General features: G+C 40.0%; 1 protein-coding gene across 1 annotated transcript; it reads left to right on the top strand.

The window, feature by feature from the left end:
• The first annotated feature begins 3,125 nt into the window (after nt 1-3,125).
• LOC113667327 (uncharacterized) lies at nt 3,126-23,818 on the top strand. Its single transcript, XM_027183137.2, has 20 exons — nt 3,126-3,436; nt 4,780-4,905; nt 5,294-5,397; nt 5,777-5,872; nt 5,985-6,113; nt 6,228-6,371; nt 7,095-7,214; nt 7,728-7,850; nt 11,284-11,403; nt 11,637-11,789; nt 12,429-12,551; nt 13,170-13,343; nt 13,834-14,025; nt 14,385-15,733; nt 15,867-16,008; nt 16,681-20,565; nt 20,957-21,121; nt 21,382-21,567; nt 21,954-22,120; nt 22,679-23,818. The coding sequence occupies exons 1-20, from the start codon at nt 3,327-3,329 to the stop codon at nt 22,955-22,957; spliced, it is 7,887 nt and encodes a 2,628-aa protein (XP_027038938.2). The 5' UTR covers nt 3,126-3,326; the 3' UTR covers nt 22,958-23,818.

Genomic DNA, 23,818 nt, shown 5'->3' with positions numbered 1-23,818 from the left:
TTATCTAGCTATAACTTGAACCTTCCCATAAGGGCTCGAGTGATCCAGCTTGCAGGCATCATCGGGAAAGTGAATAAATTTCGAATGATATTTGCCGTTATTAAAGAAATTTTCGAAAGAGTCTCATGAAACAAAAACCGTAGTAATATCAAAGGCCGACACTACTGTTTTTATTTTTTGCATCTGATTGGATGAGAAGGTGGTGCGAGCTTTAAGAACCAATGAATCACAGAGCGAAGAAAACCAAAACCAGTAAAATCCCGGATTACTTTCGTTACTCAACTGAAAATTGCCGCACTAGTTTCAATGGCACAGGCATACTTTGAGCATACATATATATATACCGGGAGCCCATACTCGTCACATAATCTTTCCTTGCTCTTATCACCACAAATGCCGACTGTACTACTGAGAATTACCACAGAGCCATGGGAGGAACGAGTCATTTTGGCTATGCCATTACATCCATCACATACTACCCAGCCTTACTACCTAATATCTTAAAGGATCACAGTAGTCCACATTGGGCAGTGATTGGCAACAGTGGTTGCCGCTGCAAGCCTTCGACCAATCTTACTTGTATTTGCTCGTTAATGTATCCTATTGCGGAGCCACGCTCAACTTCTGAATAAAAATGTTATTTAACACTCGTTTAACGCTTGAATCTTTAAGATGAAGTAAGAAAAGGCGTTATTTTCAAGTTTTGTTACTCTCATGGACTTATATCATTAACTTGGGACAATCTCGTTACTGTTGTCGATTTTCCATTTTTCCACCACGACGTTCGCATGCTGTATAACGCTTCACATAAGAGTTTTTGTTTGGGGCAAGGTCCCCAGGGGACAGAAGAATAACAGAAATACCAACAAATACATTAATAATAACACAATCGTGTTCTTACTTAGCTTTCTTGAAAAAATATTCAGTCGTTGCATACTATTTGAACTATAAGTAACAAAAGTGATCGCACTGCCGTGAATTGTTGAGGACATACTTTCAAAACTGATAAACGCTGTTTCGACAAAGAGGTCAGGAGGCATTACCCTGAAGTTATATTGATGTTTCCTGAAAAAAACTTACATCCTATTAAGAAAAAAAGGAGGAAAAAGTCACTGAATGCAGTAAGAACAAACACAAGGGATATGAAAGAGTGCATCTGTTGATTAGATGATGATATGCTAACTACTCTGCGAAAACGAAATACACTCTGATTTTTCTCATTTGGAGGTGGATTTTCAAACATTTCCTGCTATCAACAAGGATTCCTTAAATCTTGTTTTACGACAACTCGGTATTTGTAGCATATCAATGTTAAGTTCAGTAGTCCACGATCTTGAAGTAATCTTTGATGTGAAATACTCGAGCCTAAGCCCTTTACACGTTTGAACATATTAAGAGCGTATTAAATAGAAGTTTGGTTATTGTTCAGATAAGTTTCGAGATCTGCTTTTTTCTCCCTTTCCAGCCTAGAACTCAAAAGCTCTTGAACGGATTATGAGTTCAGAAGTAAATTCCTTGTGCGCAGTTCTTAGCTTCCGTAATGTATTACTACATATAGGAACAAACATCTTGTAGGCGCCAGGATTACGTAAGTGTTTGCTTCACGCTTTTCGTTTTTTGCTTGGTTTAGTTTTCGCGCTCTTGTAGCTTTTGTTAATTAAGCATTTGTCCCTAATTTCTTTCATATGTTAGGTTTCCTTTTGCATTTTGTATATTTTGGCTCGGTTAATTATTTTTGGGAGTTCAGTTAAGTTTGCGTCTGTGTGAAGTCTAGTGTTGTTGCAAAGTATTACAGTCATCACAATCTTTTACCGCTTCACAACGTTTTTCGTTTTGCATAGAGGATACCTGAAGTACTGACTTAACCTTTCCGAAGACGAACTTCATACCAGATGCAAAACAAGCATCAATTTTTGGCAATGTTACAGATCTCATTTAGCTAGATGGGCTTTGCTTAGGCTGACAATTCTGAAAACTTAATCACATTTATATGTAGAGCCGGATGTATATGCGATATCCTAGGTCATGTTTTGTAAATTTAGAGAATTGCAGATCATGCAAAATATTTCCGATAATTAAAATTAAATATACTTGAAACTTTCAGATAGATCTATCTGAAAATAAATAATTATTTCGAGTCGCCAAGAAAGTAATGGCGAAGAACCTCATCCGTGAGTGTAAAAGAAAAAAACCAAAACAAAAAAAAAAACCGAATAACGACCTTTTCATATTAATGTGTTTTGGAGAGCTTTTGTGGTGACGCGAGGGAATTCCACTGTGAGAGGGGCGGGGAAGCTCGTTGGAAAATTAAATTAAACCCTCTACAAGGAGACAAATCTGGGTTGGCTCCAGCTTTTATTGACCCTAAAGGAGACGATTTTTTCGACATATAGCGTATAGCAAGTTGCAATTAGAATTTATCATGAAAGGAACTTAATTATCGAATAAGTTTTAAAATTAGGATTTAAGAGGCAAGTCATGTCTTTTGGTCATCACATTCACTCACTGTATCTCAGTTCGGTTGCGACCCTAAACGAGACATTGACGGCTAACAACAAAAATGTTGTAACATACACTTAAGCGAGATGAAAAACATCTGCTTCCTTCATCTTGGAGCCCCCCTTCCAACCCTCCTACCCCTCTCCCCCTTCCCTTCCTCGTCTGCCTCGGGCTGTGGAGGCGCAAAGTGTATGCAGAAAGCCAGGCAGTTAATTACAAAATTTTGGCGCCGACCCGGAGAAAATAACCAAATCCCTACGACAATTCTCTTCCTCTTTTTATCTTCTACTCCTCAACATCTCCTCCGCTTACTACCCACTAACTATGGACTTTCCGCGGTACTTCTTATCTTTATGGAGTTGGATAAGCCGAAATCTCAAAACCAGCAGCTCACTCTGCACAATTAAAAGGCGGTTAAAAGGTGTTTCAAAGGTAAAGTTACACCGCTCTTGTATCCTAGATCCTGCGGTTTTTCTACTCTTTGCACCAGTCGCTGAAAGATATTGTCAATGCTCTGAATTATCATTAACTTCTCCCATTCGAGTGGTGATGTATTCGATTACTGTGCCAAGTTGGCTGAGCCTCAAAACCTCCCAATTAACTACTTCTCGCGTTTTATCAAAGTTTAGACAAACAAACATTTCAGACGTTTCAGACGTTTCAGCTGACGTTTCAGACGTAATATATGATAGCTCACCTAGGAAGTAAATAGGTCTTAGATAAACCCTCCAACAGTGAGCTACTCTTAGAGACCTTCTCGGTCCTCGTGGCGAGGAAGTGAGTTGTTCTGTTGCTCTTCGAGTGTAACTCATGCTTGCTGCACGGACATGACGTACAGCGAGGTGAAAAAGACATGTCTAGGAGTGTTTCTTGTACTTGTGCTCTACCCCATTGTAGCATATGCAGCCCTTTATACTGATGGACTCTCAAGAGTTGGGTATGTCTCCTTTTTCACTTTTTATATTTTTCGGCCCGGATGATACTCACCCATTTACAGGAGTGTAACTAGTTAGCAATAAGATGGCCGTAAGCCTGCCCGTATAATTTACCAATGTCTGTTTCTCCTAACCTGAAAAAGATGTTAATCCATTGGCAGAAATTCAAGATGAAATACTTTACAAATTTGTTCGAGAAAATAACGTGCAGACTAAATTGCCAACGAGATGGGGCTACTAAAACATGTAGCGCATGCAGGAAAGGGCATCGAAAAAAATTATTAAAGGTTAAAACACATATATTCAAACTAAAATGTTACATAAAACGTTCGACTGGTGAAAGAGAAAACGAGTAAAGGGAAAGACTTCGACAGAGTTAGCTTAAAAGCGCAAGTTAAATAACAAAAGAAATGAGTAAACTTAGAGTCAAATTTGAAGACAAGCTAGTGAGATAGAATTCCATTAGCTATATTGTTGCAGTCGCTGCGCGCTGGACAAAATCTGTGAAATTTACACTTTCGATCGCTGTCCACACGGGTGATCTAGCCAAAAATCTCTTTTAGCTTGTGGCGACGCACAAAAAAGAGAATTGGAGAACAACTAAACTATTTTTGAAACGTGTCCTAAACCCTTTTCATGAGCAAAAAATAAAAGAAAATTTTTTCCGACGGAAAGTCGAGAGGACCGCTCTTAGCAAGAGCGGCACTTTAATTTCGATTTCCAACTCTCAATTGTTAGTGCGTGTGTTTGATTTTTTTGAAGTGCTCCAAACCGTGTGTGTTTGCTTTTTTGAATGCTCCAAACTAGGAGGAAAATGTAATTTTAATTTACTGAAATCGTTCTATTTTTCGCGTTCCATCAGTAAACTCTCAAAACAGATTTATATTTCATATTTCGATTAGTGCTTCCATTTTTGCTCCATTTTTTTAAGAGAAAGTTTTTTTCTTTAAAAAGAGTTTTTTTTGTTATTCTCATCCTCACTCGCCACCATGGAGTTGAATGTAATTGTGTACAGATATTTTGTTGGATAGTTCCTAACAATTAATGGCAAATGATCGACTTCAGTTTGCACAAAGCTCATCAATGGATTGAGATTGTAGAATAATTCTAGAAAACCACAGGGCCAGTTTGGTAATACAAAGAATAGTTTGCACATATTGGCCTAGTGCCAGACGACTTGGTGTCTAGAGCAATCAAGCCTATCGACTTGTGGCTGCTTTTCATTTATAAATTGAAGTTAGAAATGAAGAAAATTAAAATTCGTAGCCGTAACCATTGCAATGACAAAAACGGTGAAAACTCATCAGTGATTCTTTCCTTCTGTGATTAACGTATCTTTTTGTAGCTCAAACGTTTGCGAGGAGCAGAAACGTAGGTCTGTTGCGTCATCCATCCGAGTGACGACTGTCAACTATGTGTACTACAAAACACGCTGTGGAGTGTTTGGTTGGAATCGTTGCACAAAGTCCAGGTAAGTTATCTTTAATGAAATATGAAGGGAAGCAAGAAAATTTGTTTGTTTCAGTCCTTTAAAACATCTTTGTTACTGTTTTTATTGTTGCTGTCATGAGTTTTTGTTGCTTTTGTTGTTGTTGCTGTTGCTGTTATTGTGGATATTGGATATTGCTGCTGCTACTGCTGTTGTTGTTTGCCAGTGCCAGTCTCCTCCCCCCCTGCCCCCCACCCCCTCCTCCCCCCATTGGACCTTGGCATATGATAGGATACAGGCAGACCGCCATGGGAACCTGAAAAAAGGTGGGGCAAACGTGCGATTGGCGATCGTGTCATTTAGTAAAGGAACATGGTTGAAGTGAAAGTGCTGACTGAGTGTACATGAATGAGTTCTCTTTACCTTCTAGAACTGTTACCGGTTACAGGAGAAGGACGGTCTACCAATGGACTACTGACACTTACCTACTATGCTGCCGCGGATGGCAAAGAAGAGGAGATAGCTGCCCAATAGGTTAGATCAAAGGGAGGATGTGATCCTTTTTATAGCCGTTATTATTACGCAATCTCTCTTAAACTCTTCCTAGATCACTCATAAATCCAAGAGGTCCCCAGAGAATCAGGGAATCATGAGAAATTTTGTGAGGAGAAGCTGAGTTGTAAGGACATCTTATGAGAAGTGTATTCATTCTCTACGAAAACTATGTTAGTTAAGTTAGATCAGTTAAACATGCGGGGGATATTAAGTGTCACAGCTTGATCGTCTGCTGGTGAAAACTCTACATTTGAAATAGCCTATGTGTTGGCTCCTGGGTGGCAAAAATGTGAAATTAGATAACATTGTACTGAAATACGAAATCCTTTCCATTCTACTTATCCTTTTGTTTCACCAGCAATTTGTGATAATGGCTGCAGCCACGGTGGTAATTGCGCCCGTCCAAACTCATGCAGGTGTACTCCATTTTGGACTGGACCTACCTGTAGCATAGGTAAGATGTTTTACTTTCTATGAGTACTCAGTGAGAAGCTTTTCGAAAGTGAACATTTCAATAGATCCTGCAGATTAAGCTTGATCGGTTTGTTTCCTTTTACTTTCGACAGATGTAAACGAATGCTCCCCAAACAAGGGAGGATGTGAGCAGGGTTGTTCCAATAAAAGAGGTGCAGCGAGATTATGCTATTGCTACCCAGGGTACAATGTAAGCAAATTTGATGACACAAAGTGTAATGGTAAGTGTCAACTTTCAGTACTCAGTCCAAAAATGTCACAATGTATTTTTCGTACCTAATATATTCGTTAAGGCTGTAATGTGACCTTAGCACTTGTTTTAATATGTCCGGCAGATGTCGACGAGTGCACATTCAGCTCTGCGTGCACCTGCGCTTCCGGATCAAATTCATGTGGAAAACGATGCATGAATACGGTTGGAAGTTTTAAATGCACTTGTGACAAGGGATACAGACTTCAGAGTGACACAGTATGTACAGGTATGAGTACAATCGGTTGATTTTAAGAATGCAGAATAAAAGTGGAAGAAAAAAATTCAGCAGAAGGGAAAGTTTTTTTTGTTCAATTTACAAGAGAAAAAGTTAACTGAGTTAGTTGATTCATCTTTGATAGAGGACAATGGTGCTGCACTTTGGATCACTAAGTAAGTCAATGTTATATAGCTTTACGGTTTAGGTCATTTAACTCGACCTGAATGTAGGAGAGCTTTAGCTTAATCAAACACCGTCATATTCAAAACAAATCACCAAAACTTACGGAATAGAAATATATGTATAAGAATAAAAAAAATTGCATTTTATCAACAATGGTTATCTCTTTAGAAATGTATTTACCTCCTTCGACTAACGTCCTTTTCCAAAATGCATAGAAACTAAAAATTACAGCCTCGTTGTAAACGGAATTTATCTGGCCGAAAAAACACTTGATTACAGAAGTATTCGAAAGATTATAGATTAAAGGCCGTATATTTTGGGTGCTGGCATAAGTTCCTTGTGTGGTGAGATATTCATCGGTTCCCAAATCTTAATAGTCACCATTTTTAAGGCAGAGCCTTAAGAGTTATCAAACACCTTAAATTAACTCCGTTTTCTGCAATACATAATCGTATATAAAGATGTGTTGGTATTATTAAAAAAGAAATCTTATTCAGTGATGCTTTGTGTTTTGATCTGCGGTGAATTGTTCCATGCATATTGTTCCAGATATAGATGAGTGCGCCGTGAATAACGGAGGCTGCAGACGCCAGTGTGTGAACTATCCTGGATGGTACAAATGCAACTGTCCGCGAGGCTTCCGCCTTGTTTCCGGAAAAGCATGTAGAGGTATGTTTAAATCAGAAATATTTTGTAATAAAAGCCGCTTTACCATGTCGGAAAGATTAATTTACATCGTTGTGCCTCTCCATGTCCTTTGGCTGGTTAAATAGAACTCACGCTAACCTCTCGACGATACCTCGCCTCCTGACGGTTCTCCCCCCCCTTTAAGGGTTTCCACTTCGTGTTTTCTAGGGCCACTTAGAGCATTTTTCTCGTTTTGATTGGTTATTGGGGTTTTCCCCATCCAAATCGAATGCATTGTTATCAAAAGACAAGGAAGCTTCAGGTAACCCGGACCACGATAATTATATTTACAGATGTTTCTAAAAAAAATGTATTTAACAATGCATTATGAACAGGCATTACATGCAACCAAGAACAATTTTTGATCAATGGAATAGGTGAAGTAGTCTAAGTATGTCATAACTATTAGACAAACGACAATACTCTATCTCTATTAAACGCTACAATAAATAACAATCTTTTTTTTTTACAGTGAACTTTTCTGTTTTCTCATAGATATTAACGAGTGTGTCAGCAACAACGGAAACTGCCACCATACCTGTAGAAATCTGTTCGGCAGCCATCGCTGCAGCTGCGATAAGGGATTTAATTTAAACAGCAATGGAAGGACCTGTTCAGGTAACATTAACCACATATAAATTGTAATGGCGAGGCACGCAGCGCGCGCAACAAAACATTGTAATGATATTGTAAATAATGGTGAAAATAGTAATAATAATAAAAAATATCAAAACAAGGAAATTTGCTTTGTCAGGTAACTATAAGTCCGAACGTGCAAGTTTCTCAACTGTATTCCGGAACATCTATCCATTACGTTAGTAGAAGGGTTCAGGAGCAAGTAATGCGCATGCACGATTACATGCTATTCTTGAAATCCGATTCCTATTGCATAGAAAATCAAGATAAAGTGCACAAACTGGAACACAAGCCCCTGGTACAGCGTAGCGGGGGCACATACCTGGGCATCAGACATGGGCTTCACGCGGATTGGTAGATGAAGAGCCGCACAATCAATAACTTTTCAGCCGCATTTTGGGCGAGAAACCATACTTGTTAATACTTCATACTACTATGGTTGTCAGAGCCTCATGCTGTCAGGGTTTCACATTGTCGTGCATTCAGGGTTTAAAAGTATCACAGCTGATAGGGTCTCGTTCTGGCACGGATAAGGGCTTCGTATTGTGATGGTTGTCAGGGCTTCACGCTTTCATGGTTAATAGGGCGTCATAATCTCATGGCTGACAGGGCTACATACTATCACGGCTTTCATGGTATCATAATGCCCCGGCTGTCTAGGCCTCATATTGTCATAGCTGTCAGGGCTTGAAGTTGTCACGGCTGATAGGGTTTCATACCGTCACGGCTATCAGGGCCTTATAATGTCATGGCTGTCAGGGCTTCATACTGTCACGGCTTTCAGGACTGCATACTATCACGGCTCTCGGGGCTTCTCACTGTCATGGCTCTCAGGGCTTCATACCGTCACGGCTCTCAGGGCTTTACACCATCATGGCTGTCAGGATTTCATGCTGTCACAGGTTTCAGGGCTCCACGCTATCATGGCCATCGGCGCTTTATATTGTTATGGCTATCAAGGCTTCATATTGTCACGGCTGGTAGAGCTTAATGCTGTCATGGCTGTCAGGGCTTTATACTGTCATGGTTTTCAAGGCTTTATACTGTCACGGCTTTTAGGGTTTTATACTGTCACAGTTATAAAGGCGTCGTATTGTGTTGGCTGTCAGGGCTTTATACTGTCTTGGTTGTCAAGGCCTCATACTGTCACGGCTTTCAGGGCTTCATATTGTCACGGCTATAGGGACGTCGTATTGTGATGGCTGTCAGGGCTTTATACTGTCACAGCTAACAAGGCTTCATGCTGTCACGGCTACTAGGGCCTTTTACTGTCACGGCTATCGGGGCCTTTTTCTATCATGGCTGTCAGGACTTCAAACTGTTACGGCTGTCAGGGCTTTACATTGCCACTGGTGTCAGGGCTTCATACTGTCACGGCTGTATTGGCTTCATACTGTTATGGCTGTCTTGGCTTCTTACTGTCACCGCTGCCAGGGCTTTATACTGTCATGGCTATCAGGGCTTTATGCTGTGATGACTGTCTGGGCCTCATACCGTCATGGTTGATAGGGCTTCATACTGTTATGATTGTCACGATTTCCTACTGCTACAGTTTTCAGGGCTTTATACTATCATAGCTATCGGAGCTTCATATCTTCATGGCTATTAGGGCTTCATACTGTCAAAGCTGTAAGAGCTGATTGTGCTTTATACTGTCGTGGCTGTCAGGGCTTCATACCGTCACAGCTGACATAGCTTCATAATGTCATGACCGTCAGGGCTTCACACTGTCATGGCTGTCAGGGCTGCACACTGTCACGGCTGACAGTGATTCATACTGTCACGGCTGACAATGATTCATACTGTCACAGCTGACAGTGCTTCATGCTGTCACGGCTGACAGTACTTTATACTGTCACGGCTGACAGGGCTTTATATTGTCAGGGCTGTCAGGGTTTTATACAGTCATGGTTGTTAGGGTTTGATACTGTTACAGCTTTCAGGGCTTTATACCATCACAGTCATCGAAGCTTCAGATTGTTATGGCTATCAGGGTTTCACACCGTCATGGCTGAAAGGGCTTCATACTATTATGGCCAACAAGGCTTTATACTGTCATGGCTGTCAGGATTTCCTACTATATTGTCATGGTCATAAAGGCTTCATACTGTTATGGATGTCAGGGCTTTATAATGTCATGGCTGTCAGGGCTTCATACTGACACAGTAGTCAGGGCTGTATACTGTCATGGCTGTAAGAAATTTATACTGTCATGGCTCTCAGGGCTTTATGCTGTCATGGTTGTTGGGGATTTACACGGTCATGGCTCTCCCAGCCTAATATTGTCACGGCTATCAGGGCTTCATATTGTCATGGCTAACAGGGCTGTATACTGTCATGGCTATTAGGGCTTCATATTGTCATGGCTGACAGGGCTTTATACTGTCACGGCCATCAGGGCTTTATGCTGTCATGGGTGACAGACTTCATACTGCTACGGCCATCACGTCTTCATACTATCACTGCTGACAGGTCCTGTCATGGCTATCAGGGCCATATACTGTCATGACCTCTCAGGGCTTCAAACTTTCACGGCTGTCAGGGTTTTATACTGTCATCCCTATGAGGGCTTTATACTGTCACTGCTGTCAGGGCTTCATACTGTCATGGCTTCTTACTGTTACGGCTGTCATGGCTTCATAATGTCATGGCTGACAGGGCTTTATACTGTCACGGCTGACAGAGCTTTATACTGTCATGGCTGAAAGGGCTTCGTACTGTCACGACTGACAGTGCTTTATACCGTCATGGCTGTCAGAGCTTCATACTGTCACGGCCGACAGGGCTTTACACTGTCATGGCTCTCAGGGCTTCAAACCGTTCTGGTTGTCAGGATTTCCTACCGTTACAGCTTTCAGGGTGTTATACTATCATGGCTATCGGAGCTTTATATATATTCATACTGCCACGGCCATCACGTCTTTATACTGTCATGGCTGACAGGGCTTCATACTGCCACGGCCATCAGGTCTTTATACTGTCATGGCTATCAGGTATTTATGTTGTCATGGCTGTCAGTGCTTCATACTGTCCTGGCTGTCAGTGCTGTATACTGTCATGGCTGTCAGGGCTTTACGCTGTCACGGCTATCAGGGCTTCATACTGATATGGCTATCAGGGCTTAATACTCTCATGGCTACTAGGGCTTTATACTGCTATGACTATCAGTGAATGAGTGAGTCTGGTGGTTGTTCATGTTACTCGACTACCATCTTGTTAAGTTGACCACTTTAATATAAAGGAAGTTGGTTTTGGAAAGTTAATGGTCTCATTACTTGTCAGAAAGTTTATAAGAACCACCGTTTTCAGGTTTGACGTCGTGTCTACTCACGTTTGAAAATACTTTCTGCATGTATGTAGCTAATTAGAATTAGGGTTGTGATGGTGATGTCGAACAGTAGCCTTTTTTTTTCAGACATTGATGAATGCAAGTTAGGTCACGACTGTCAAGGCATTTGTAGTAATACTCTTGGTGGATACAAGTGCTCCTGTAACAAAGGATATCAACTAACGACTGATAACAGGACATGCACAGGTAATTTTTGGAACCAAACTCGAAAATTGGAACGCAGGATTTCATGTACGGTAAGTTCTGCGTTTTAGATTTGAACCATGATATTAAGCGCTTTCCAACAATAAATGGTACTTCTCAGAGGTCTGTTGCTTTCGAAGCGTTGCCACTGCGAGGATTTCTTAAAATGTGGATTTGTACCGTTCCTTTAAATGGAATTAACGTAGCATAAAAACTCATCAGATAGTTTTTCGTAGATGTCGATGAGTGTGACCAAAAAACCATCGCTGGAAGTAAAGAAACAGCCACTCTTTCTGGTTGTCATCACATCTGCACGAACGTTGAGGGGAGCTTTCAGTGTTCTTGTAGGAAAGGATATGCGCTGATGTACGACAAGAGGCAGTGTAAAGGTTAGTGTGCTACCTTATTTTTCCGGATTGCATTGTTGAGCAAGCAAACGGATAAAAAATAAAGCCGCATCAAAATGGCAAATAATTTCTTTGTGAACTTCTGGGAAAAATCAACTTAAAGAAAGGAAACTCGGAAAAAAAATCGATGTTCCAAAGATCAAAAAGCTTATTTCCCTAAAATTTTAAGGTAGTGTGCCAAGTGGCTGCGCACTGAGGGGAAAGATAATCTGAGGTTAAAAGCCTTCGCACCGATGCTCACGGAAATTATTCATGAGCTGGATTTGTTTTTAATAGTTCTAAGTTCATCTCTTAAGCTGCACTATGTAAAAAGCCAACTGGTCCTCCTCCTACTAGTTGGGATTTTTAGGCAATTGCTGTTTATTCGGACTCTGTTTCAAGACTAACCTAAAATGTCGCTTAAAAAACCACTAACGCACAACATGTACTTCATTTCCATGCAGCTTAACATCTTGTTTCTGAATTACGAGTTGTCTGGACACGTTCACTGATTGCGACTGCCTCATCTGTGCGTAGAAGCAATTGCACTTATTTAAAGCTTCTATTTTTCTTTGAATATCATTTCAACCGGTTTCCTCGAAATAAATCATATCCCTATACTCTCTTCTGTCTTGTCCTTAGATGTTGACGAATGCCACACTGGAAGCCATTCCTGTGAACATTACTGCCATAACACGGACGGTCACTACTTTTGCTCATGTAGACCAGGCTACACATTGTCATCAGACGGGAAAAAGTGCAAAGGTTCGTCTTCAAGAGCGATTTGTCTTTTTGTATTCGATGCTGACTCATTGATTTAACTTTTTCAGAATAATCAGAAAGGTTCTCGAGAAGCTCTTTTGTGCACATTGTCTATACGTCACTTCCTTACTCCTTCGAAGCATGAGAGTTAAAGGTTTCGAAATATCAGTTTGAAGTTAAAGTGGTTTAATTCACGAACCTTTAATTCATTCTTGTGCAAGGCGAATAAGTGTTCAAATAACAATCATCAATGCTAACTTTTAAGGTGGCAGGCAACCACAATAACATCAAAACTCAGATATAATCAAAGGAGTTTAGTGTTTCTACTAACGCCTTTTTGTTTGTTATGACTGGTGCGCTTCAGCTTTCTGCCCTTTCTTTTCCCTTCCACAAATGAGGCAGTACGAGGTCAAAACCTTGAACACAACCGCTGAACTAAGGATTGAGCTTAAAAACGAAATGAACGTTCGAGTTTGTTTACAACAGTCACAGGTATTCACCAGTTGCGGCCAAAATGGACTGAAAAAGAGTAAGGGAATTTAGGAGATGAGTAATAAATACGTCTGAGTTGCCCTTGAATGAACGAGCTCATCGCTGAAAACTCTTGTAACAATCTTCTAGCTCAGCCTTGTGAGAAGATTTTTTCACCACCTCATGGCGGAATGAATTGTTCAGGACTTGTAACTGATGCCACTTGTTCATTTTCTTGCGAACCTGGATATGATTTGGTTGGATCACAGTCGAGAACATGTCTTGCTTCTTCAAGGTGGAGCGGAAAACTTCCTTTCTGTCAAGGTAACTGCCGTCCTTCTTTCGCAAGAGAGTAAAATTGCGGGCACAGCTCATTTCTTTCTCAAAGAGTCCCGATGAAGAACGGATAATCCTTTTTATTACACGACAATCTGGTATACAGTATTGATATGTCGGGTCAAATCGCTGTCAGTAGTGCCTGTCTCTAAGTCACATACGTCTCTCTCTATCTAATAAACTCGATTACTGGATATTGAAGTACTTCTAGAGTTCAAATTTGCTCAGCCCCTGAATGGTGTATGAACGTTATCCCACGCCTAAGCCATACATGTTTGGTGGCTGAAATTCAGAAAGCGCTCAGATTTTTGAGGTGTTGGAGCTGTGAGTGATTCAATTAGCTACTTACGTCCGAATTTGGACTTAATTTTGGGTAATTGAACCGTGTACCGATGTATGTCATACTATGATAATCCCATCTAAAAGCAAACTAATCCTGCAGTTCCAAGAATTAACCCTTATTTTTCCTCTCCCTTAGCAAAACACTGCAAGACGCTGACCGCCCGTGGGAATAAAACTATTTCAATGCCTTGTTTTACCTCCCTTGGCTCAACTTGCCATTTTGGATGTCTTCGTGGATTTTTCTTGGTGGGAGACGGACAAGCCAATTGTAGCCTTAATTCCAAGGGTGACGACGTTTCTTGGAACTTTGGGAGGTTTTCTTGTAAAAGTAAGTTTCAAGGTAGAACAAAAAAAAAAAAAAAATGAGAATCAGCTGTGGCATGTTAATGAGATGACTTGAACACCCACACGCTTTTAGGGAGCTGACATCGAATTCTTTTGATTTATGACTCTCTTGGGGAAATGCATAAAGTTTTTGTTATGTACAGATTTATGTAAATTTCGTGCGTCATACAAATTCTGTATTCACTAAAAAACTGATTATCTAAAATATCTAAAGCAGAAAAAAAAAAGAAAAACAAATAGCTACAGACAGACAAACGTAACTTACAAAATTCAAAATCCGCAAAACTTGTCGAACCAATTCGAATGAATCATTCACTATTTATTATTGTTTTGTTGCCACAGGGATCAAAACTTGCCAGCCAAATCCATGCAGAAAAGGAGGAAAATGTTTAACGTTGAACGAAAAGGACTACACCTGCGATTGTGAAGGCACTGGATATAAAGGAAGTCATTGTGAAACTGGGCATGTCGTGACACCGATCTTTCCTAAACTACTTACCAAAAAGAAATCCAGGAGGCTTTTCCTTCTAGCACGACCATCGGGACGCCTCAGAGTAGTATTAACATCCGAGAAAGAAGTTACATTTCAGCCACAATCAGCGGTCTTTGACCCTTCAAATACAATGGACGGATTTACAGTATTAGCGGAAAAACCAGGAATCCGAAGGATCACATACGATCTTGAGGGTGAAAGTAAGAACGATTTTGAAGCTCCAACACCAGGCGTGTTATTCAGTGCCCCAAAAATGTCCCTTAATGACAGTCTCAGCACAAAAGTGTTCCTTCGCAAAGGTGAGCTACCCATTGGCTGCGAGGAACATCAGACAAAACTTTCATGTGAAGTACGCCTATTATCTACCACACCGTGGACTAGGAATCCTTTATCTACCAGTGGCATTGTGCACATCACCGCTTCCAACAACCAAAATATTCCTCTCTCGCTAATCGGTTTAAATCCAAGGGATGGCGTCTCGCGGGATAAGATGATCGAGGCTGGTATTTCCATGACTTCGTCTTCCAAAAAATACGCACTTTTGCTTTCACGAAATGGAACATGCCAAGCGAGAGTTACAGACTCGAACAGTCTACTTGAACTCATACAGAATGACGCATTCCTGTCTTCGTTTATGGAGGCTCTTTCATTGATGACACCAGAATGGCTTTCATTCTCTGTCGACGAGAACAACAACGCTTTTGACATTCAGAACATTGCTGCTAGTCTAACTTCTGGTTTGGAACACTGCGTAGGATTTCCCTTAAATCGAGCATCAAGTCTCGTCTATTACCGTCCTGTTGGGAGTTTTAAAATTCGAGTTGCACAAACTGATGTTTCTTTATTCGCAGATGGAACCACCTGCTTTGCAATTAACATTTGCAACCCTGGTTTGTTTGTTAGCCTTTCCGAGGGGCCTGCCTATCTTTTAAAGAGTTCTCTGAATATTTTCCGAGACATGCAGGATAATGGGCTCAGTCTTCAGGTGGATTCTATTGGCCTTCATAGAGACAAGGAAACTATTCGTTTTGTAAATGGAATTATTTGGAATGGCAAGAAGTTACAAAAATTGTCCCCGCTCCCCTTCAATATGTGGCTAAAAGGAAACCTGAACTGGAAATTTGGGGTTCCGAAGCTCCTTCTCTTGTCGTTTAGGATGAGGGGGGAAGCCATCATCAGAACCGAATATATGGACAGTGTAAGTATATAAAAAATATATTTTTGTTTTGTTAATTTCATTACTGAAGTGAATTCTAACTTGATTTTCGGCTAAACCACTGTTATGTTAAGAGCTAAACAAACCTTTGATTTTTTTATACATAACTAAACAGCTATTTACCATTCTCATGTCACAACGGATGGACATGCAATTAAGAGGAGAAGCATCTCTGAATGTTTCTGGAAGAGCACTCAGGAAAGACTTTATCTTGAAACTTGGTTCAATCAAAGCAAGTGGAAAAGCTCTCCTGGGAGGTAGGAAATTTCATAGTCTGCAAATATGATTTTAATTTTTTTAAAGAAACACGAGATAAAGCGAAGAACAGTAATGCAAAATGTAACTTATGTCTGAGCCATCAATTCAGCAAAATGTCGATCGATGCGATCGAGAGCTGTTATCTTTGAAAGAGTGAGCTTTTTCCTATTGCTTGATAAGGGGTTTCTATAGAAGCCGGTTAAGGGTGGTATAAGACTTCTTACTGCAGTTTGTCTTGCGTACCCCCAGCTTCCCTCAGGAGAGAAGCTGTCTATCGCATCATCAGCAGCTGCATATCGAAAAAGTTATTGAAACCCGTGCTTGTATTTGTCCAAATTTCTACGGGTATCAGAAAGAAACTACAGAACTCGTGAAATATCCGCACGCGTCACATTTAAATCATCGAAATCGGCGAATTTATTACCTTGCTAGGCAATTGCTGTTATTTTTCGAACATTCATTTCCTGTCATGCCACATATGCTATTGATAGCAGAAGGCATTTCTATTCAGCTGTGTATCCAACGAGGTCTTGATAGAACAAATGAAGCTAGATTATCTAACACATTTCTTTTGGGCACTCCAAACGTTCCGCGTGGTTCATATTTCGATGACTAAATGCTGATACATAAACCGATAATTAAGCATGAGTCTTTTTTTTCGGTTTTCTAAGGAAAAGGTGAATGCCGCAAGAATGTTCGAGGCATCTTCTTAGAACTAGAGAAATCTGCCAGCAACTTTTTGAATGAAAGCCCTTTTGCAACTCACATTCGGCCAATAGAGAATCAACCTGTTCGTTTGGCAATGCTCATGTCAGTGAGCGGAGGAATGCAAAACACAATTGTCAACATGGGTGAAGTTAAAAGCTTTCTTTCCAGCATTATTTCCCTAATACCTGATCTGGAAGATGTTGTCATGAAAGCCAAAGAAGTTATGCCACATGGTAAAATTGCTCTGCAAAAATCTTTAGATATTGTTTCGGAAACGAACGTTTCCGTAAACGAACTGGAAAAGATGATAACTGGAGACACAATGGAAGTTACACGAGGTCTGACTCTCCTTAACCGCATAGAAAATAATTTAAAATACTTGATAAGCATCACAGATGTCATCATTGACCATATTCCCTCCTCAAGCAACAAAGGAAAATATGCAGAGCTTTCCACCAGAATTGATGGGATTCAGGCAAGATTTCCTCAACAATTACGTCCCAATCTTGACGGAGAACCAATTGAACAAACCTTTAACGGAATAAGCTTCTATTTCAGAGGTAATATTTGCATGAAACATCTGTGTCTCAAGGATTTAGGCACAACAGTTGACTACCTTACAGAGAGAAACTGCGTATCTAACACACCACATACATCAGTGTTCAGAGGCAGAGGGGAAGCCTTAGTGCAGATGGCTCTAAGTAAAGACAACATATTGACACTCCCTATGGGAAACTTCGTTGATTTCATCTTTCCGAGAGACTCTGAGACTGTGTCAGCTCATTTCGTAGGAAGAAGTAGTGTTTTGGCCGTTATTCAGCACGTTGAAGTTTCATTAAATGAGAATCAGCTGTCATTTGAAATGCAAGGGAAGATATTTGATAGATATATGGCGAATATGGATGTGGTGGCAAAGATTGGTCATGCTACAGATTGGAGCTCCTTAATCTTTGCAGTTAACGGACGGATGTCAAATTCTTCACAACTTTCAAATCTTCTCCAAAGTCAAGTGACGACCTTCGCCAGTTTCTTAGCAGAAAGAGCTGCCAAACGAATTGAAAGGTGTGAGAGATCGATTTTGAGTGCTGAAGAAAGGCTGAAGAATGCAAAGGAGTTGGTGAAGAAGAAAAAGGCAATTTTCGATGAAGCGTTATTAGAAAAGCAACGAAGGCTTTCCAGATTCCAAAGATTAAGCGCAGCATATGGGAAAGCATCAATAGAGCTTGAGTCTTCCTTGGATCAGTTTTTGAAAGTAAAAAACAGAAAAAGATGTCAATTTTTGTCCTGTGACTTTATCGATGCCAACACTTATATACCAGCGGTTTGTCAAAAGCCAGTGTTTGTGAATTACACCGTCCCCGTTTGCCGTAAAGTAAAGGAAACGCTGAAAGAAGAAGTCATTGTTTCAAAAGTGGTGAAGGAAATCGAAATGGTCCAAACTTCTATAGTCACAGAAGGTGGTAACTGTGGGAAATCTGGGAATATTTTTGCACTGGTAAAAAAGTTTTTATTTGGCTGCGATAGTTATCAAATGAAAGTACCTGGCCCTAAAATTCCATTCGTACATCATGTAACAAAGAACTTCCGCGAATACAAAACGAAGGAAATCGAAAGGTTTATTTGCGATGCAGTAAAGACGGAAACTGTGGTTTCTGGTTATCTCATGTATGAGTGTCCTAAAAATGGAAGTATAAAAGTTCTAGATCCAGCGTGCGTCTCGCACAACACAAATTGCTCATTTGAACTGGACAACCTCGCCGCTGAAATTGAGTTTGAAAATGATACCATGTTCGTGGATTTTCAAGATATGCTCACGAAAGGAAAACAGTCCACCCTTGCTCAGTTGGATCTGAATAAGGCAGAAATAAAGTTTGACAGTGCTGTATGGCAGTTAGAGCTGGCTCGTGTGCGGCTTCAGCAGCGTGAGTTTACTCGAAAAGCCATTAATCTCAACACGGTGAAACAGAGGGAAAAACTGGGACTAAAACTTGATAAAAACATGAAAAAGCGTAAAGGAAAACCATTGATCTACGTAGAGAGTCTTGCATTCCTTGTGGCCCTGAGCTCGTCATCAACGAAAACGCGATTTCCCCTCACAGCTTACGTCAGAACATTCGAAGGCTCACAAAAAGAAATTCAGTTTCCTATGGACTTTAGAAACGAACAAGGTTCTCTGGCCTTAGCATCAAAACGTATTATTGAGACGCTCTTTGGAACATCAAACGGAAGAAGACGTAGGTCAGTAAGAGAGGAACCCATCGTCTCCAAAACAAATGACACCAACTTCTCTTTTGAAGGACACGAATGTCATCTTTCTAAAGAGGCCAACATTATATTCTCTGATATCGTTGAGTCCATGGATTTTTCAATCAAAAGTAAAAGGGAAATTGATCAAGCTGTTTTTGCAGGCAACAGACGAATAGAAGAGCTCGATTATTACAACAACAACGATGAGAACACCTCTTACAGCGATATGAGACAGTTTCTCAAGGATGCTCAGCTTAACACCTCAGGAGCAACGTCTTGGAGTGACATATTAAATGATGCACGTGGATTTCTCGATTTCTTGACGCAGAAGAAGAACTTTACACAATGCTCAGGGATTCTTGATTGTGTGGACTTCTTCTTTGACAGCCTAGAAGAAATGTATGAAATGGAAAATCACCCCAGAGCCATTAAAATAAAAGAAGCGCTTCGGTCTTTAAACAAGATAATTAGCAGTATTTTGGGGGAGAATATTACTGAGTCATTGTTGGAAAGGAAGCTATCGCAAGCGAGGTTTTTCATTAGTGGAAGCAACGATGAGATCATACTTTGTGGTCAGAAACCCAAAATCAAGAAGAATTCTCCTGCGAAAGTTGTCACGCTTCTTGGCGGAGATATTGATTTTGTGTGTGAGGTTGAAAGCACTCTGGAAGTTGAATACATGTGGACGAAGAACGGAGAGCTTCTAGAAGGAGAAAATGGGACCATACTTGAGCTAAGAAGTGTCACTGAACATAGTGAAGGAGCCTACAAGTGTCACGCTTCCAATACAAGAGGGAGTACAGTATCTAATGTCACCATCCTGGTTGTGCATCAAAAACCACATATTACCGAACACCCATTTGATAATCAGAAGCTCGTTGGCGATGAAAATGTGTGGATGGTCTGCAACAGCACTGGTGTTCCAAGGCCATCAACAGAGTGGTTTTTTACTCCAATGAAAGGGATGGGCCAGTATGCTGTTCGGCTCAACGTGACGGGTCCAGTTCTAGAAATAGGAAATCCGACGACAGAAAATGCTGGCTTTTATTACTGCAACGTGTCTAATTTACATGGTGCTGTTCAAAGTAGAATTGCACGACTGGACATTTTAAGATTCATCCCGGGCGTACCTAGAATTGCTCTCAGTGTGAAACTAAAGCAATGCATTTCCACGCCCTCTGTTGTAAAGAGCAGCTTAGATAATTGCAAAGGAAATAAAATAGACAAATTCCAACAGATAGATACCATGGGCTACCGACATATTACTCAAAAAATGTTGGAGCAAATGAGTTGGCCAGTGAAAAAAACACATGATGAGTATTACACACCATTTCCAGCTGCTGTGATCTCGTTCGTTCTTCAAGGCGAAGATCCTATCACACCAGAGGGAAAGAAACTCGAAGCACTCAATGAATTCTCACTTTCTAGAATACGCATAGGAAAAAGTATAGAGAGGCTTTATGCTTCTCTAAAGGACGAGAAGGTGAAGACGCGTTGGGGAAACTTGACAATAACTGCTGACGAGGATGGCCTTGTTGTCGAATTTCCTTCGCAAAAATGTCCAAGTGGCACGAGAACTCATGAAGATGGGTATTTATGCGGTAAGATTGAAAATTCAAAAAATTGAAAATCGAAAAATTATCAAAATGACTCTTTCAATTTTTTATTTTTTTTTAAAATTTGACTGATCATCATTTTCCTTCTTTTATTGAAAACGGTATTTAATTGGTAAATTAAGCTCCTCTATTTTATAGGCCTTTGTTTTATTTATTGCTTTGGTTTTGGAATTATGATTTTCAACTTCTTCGTGGCACACTCTCTGTCTATTAAAAATGGCAGGTTCCTCCACTAAAATTGTGGAGATCATCCAGTGCCACGTCAAGCAATGTTTATTGAATATATTGGGAGATATAAACAGATTAATTGGACAGTTTACTCAGTTAGTAACTGCTAACTTATGAATAGTACTCACCTTAATACTTACCATTTCAGTGTATTGTCCACCTGGTTACTATGAAATCGGAAATAGAACTTGTGAACCATGCCCTGTTGGCACATATCAGCCTGATGACGGGAGCACAAAATGTGTCAAGTGCCCTCATCGAGTTTCATATACAGAGCCTGGAGCGGTACGAGAATCTCTCTGCATCGATATATGTGAGCACAAGAGATAAATTTCTAATAGTAGTTAAACCTTCCTTAGGCTCAAGGTATCTGCATCTTGTCGCCCAGGTATTATTGCTTAGAGTTTGTTTTAAGGAAAATTTATCAAAGAGCACTAAACTATCAACACCCAAACTCGAAATTTGACACAAGTTTACCTTGAAGCAACACGCAGTTGTCTGCGTAAAATTCACACCTCTTAGTCATCTTCTCACTTTTTTATACAGTACTGTGTTATCTGCTCTTTTATTCAGCCAAACCATGCACCAAGCCTCCTATAATAGACGTCGTCCATGCTCAACTGCCAAATAGCACAAAAACTCTCTATCGTAGCGGTCAAACCTTTGAATTTGAGTGTCAGCGTGGGTACAAAGTCCAAGGAAATGCAACAACAGAGTGTAAAGAAGGAAACTGGACCAAGTCTGACTTTCACTGTGAAGGTGAGTTCATTCAAATTAAGTTTATCAAATATCGTCTGTATTGGTGCATTCACCTTCTTATACATTTTGTCAAAACCTAACCCCTCTTGTGGTTGACGGCGGGAGAATGGATGGCAAGATAATAGCTTAAGTTGGACCTAAGGTAACATCACGGGGAATATTTGAACCCGAGCCTAACAAAACCTTTAGAACTCTCACCCATAATTTCGGTAGGGAAAAAAGGACGACTTAATATTTCATAACGAATGGGAAATGCATGATATCCTTTTGTAACTGTGAATCTCTTAAGACAACTATTTTTGGTTTTTTTTCGAGAACTTAATTTACTCCCTCTTGCGTGAGGAATGATTGTTAATGCAAGACTCTCGATTTCCTTTTTAATGCAGAGACTTGCTATCCACCCTGGACTGAGCTAAAGAAGCATTGCTACTTGGTGGTAGAGGCACAGGGCCACCGTTGGATGGACGCGCTGAGCCAATGTCTAAGCCTCAATTCACAGATGGTCATCATATCCTCTGAGGAGGAAAACGAATTTGTCAAACAGCTTTCTAAGGTATTGGTTTTTTTCTAGTGTATTGGCATGCGCAATGGCATAGTAACGTGTATGTGCATGACAAATTCAAGGCTGTTACTTTCAGTGTTCTTTTCCGCGAAATCAATGTAAGCTTAAGCACCTATGAAGAGAGGGCTTTGCCATATCACTGATCCTTTCCCGCGCTTTTTCAATTGAAATGAATAGGATAATTCATTAAAACTACATGAACTGACACATGGTGTTATAAACAAACTATTTATTCAGCAAATAGAAAAGTTTGACCCGAGATACTTACCCTTGTTGAACCAAAGAAGTAAAATAACTCAATTAAAGTAAATAACGAGTGAAAACTAAATCCATAGTCAATGAGTTCCAAAGTTACAGAGAAATATTTTGACTTATTTAATTTCATTTGTCAAGTTTTGCGAAAATATACGACTTCTATAAAAGATTCTAAAAGATTATAACCTTGAACTCGGTCGTCGAAGTAAGAAATGTATGGTTCGAACGTTTGATTAAGGCAGTAGTGATTAAACTCTGCGGCTTAGTTTTCACTGACATGAGGCCAAATTTCAGGTTTATCTTAGAGAGAAGAAATGGACCCAAGCTCACATGTGGCTCGGGCTAAGGAAGATGCACGCCATTGGTAATTTTCTATGGGTTGATGGGAGTCCTTTAAAGGGATACACTAACTGGATCCCTGGAGAACCAAACAACGCAAGAGGTCAAGAACTGTGTACCGAGATTTTGGTCTCTGGTAAATACCGGTTGGGCAAGTGGAACGATGTGAATTGTAACATAGTCCATTACAAACCTCTCATGGTCTGTGAGAAACCCCTCCGACAGGGAGAATAAAAGTACTGATTTAGTTGCTTTCCGCAATTTTTAAGATACATTTTGCTGATTAGTTCTGTAGCTGTGCGGGAAGATAAAAAGCAAAGGAGGGGTGTGTATTTAGCATACTTGTCATGAAAAATACAATTTTATTGATTGTGATTGCTTTAAAAAACTCCTATTTTACGCTAATTCAGAAATAGGCAAGTTGACCTTCCCTTTACATTTTACTTTTCAGATCAGTTAATATATTCTATCACCATCAGAAATGTGTAAGTGTAAAATCAGTGCAGTTTAGCACTTTTTTTCGTGGTGGTTGCACGAGTAAGCAATTAAGATATATATATATATATATATATATATTTTTTTTTTAAACTTATCCCGGATGAAATTTGTAATATGCAATCTCGTTTTAAGAGCACTTAGCTTCTCGATTTATAAAAGAGGACGACATTTAATTTGTGTTCGTCTCCTTTTGCCAAAATTTTTGGTTAAGTTTGTAATTCATTTAAAATCTTCAGCCATCACCTCTCTTCAGAATTCAGTTTTAATCCGGCATATATGTTTCTTTCAGTTCTAATATCTTTAAGTTTACTTTATTTTAGCCATATCTTAACTCAAACTGTCCAAAAATCAGTGGAAGCCACTTTGTGGAGAGAAAAATTTTACGAAGGGTAAAGGACTTTTTTGTTACAAGGTCTTCTCAATTGAGATTAGATGGGTGTTAACTAGCGAATGAAAGAATTAATTTGACAGCTTGGCTACTGTCATCACCTTGGCATGGGCGGGAACACTTGTTCCAGAGAAGATTGAGTTTGTGATTTAAGTTGGCAGTTGTAATTAAGTTAAGAATCTGTTTAATAAAGTTAGATCACTATAAAA

The sequence above is a fragment of the Pocillopora damicornis genome, chromosome 4, assembly GCF_964200805.1.
Source record: "Pocillopora damicornis chromosome 4, jaPocDami1.2, whole genome shotgun sequence".
Taxonomy (NCBI): Eukaryota; Metazoa; Cnidaria; class Anthozoa; order Scleractinia; family Pocilloporidae; genus Pocillopora; species Pocillopora damicornis.
The sequence above is the reverse complement of the archived record's forward strand: the minus strand, read 5'-3'. Positions and strand labels throughout refer to the sequence as shown.

What these genes read in the sequence shown, in the direction of transcription:
- LOC113667327 (XM_027183137.2), top strand. Translation starts at nt 3,327, where the DNA reads ATGACGTACAGCGAGGTGAAAAAGACATGTCTAGGAGTGTTTCTTGTA. An exon ending in TGGACCTACCTGTAGCATAG is followed by an intron (nt 5,873 to 5,984) that starts GTAAGATGTTTT and finishes TACTTTCGACAG; the next exon opens with ATGTAAACGAATGCTCCCCA. An exon ending in GAGTGACACAGTATGTACAG is followed by an intron (nt 6,372 to 7,094) that starts GTATGAGTACAA and finishes ATATTGTTCCAG; the next exon opens with ATATAGATGAGTGCGCCGTG.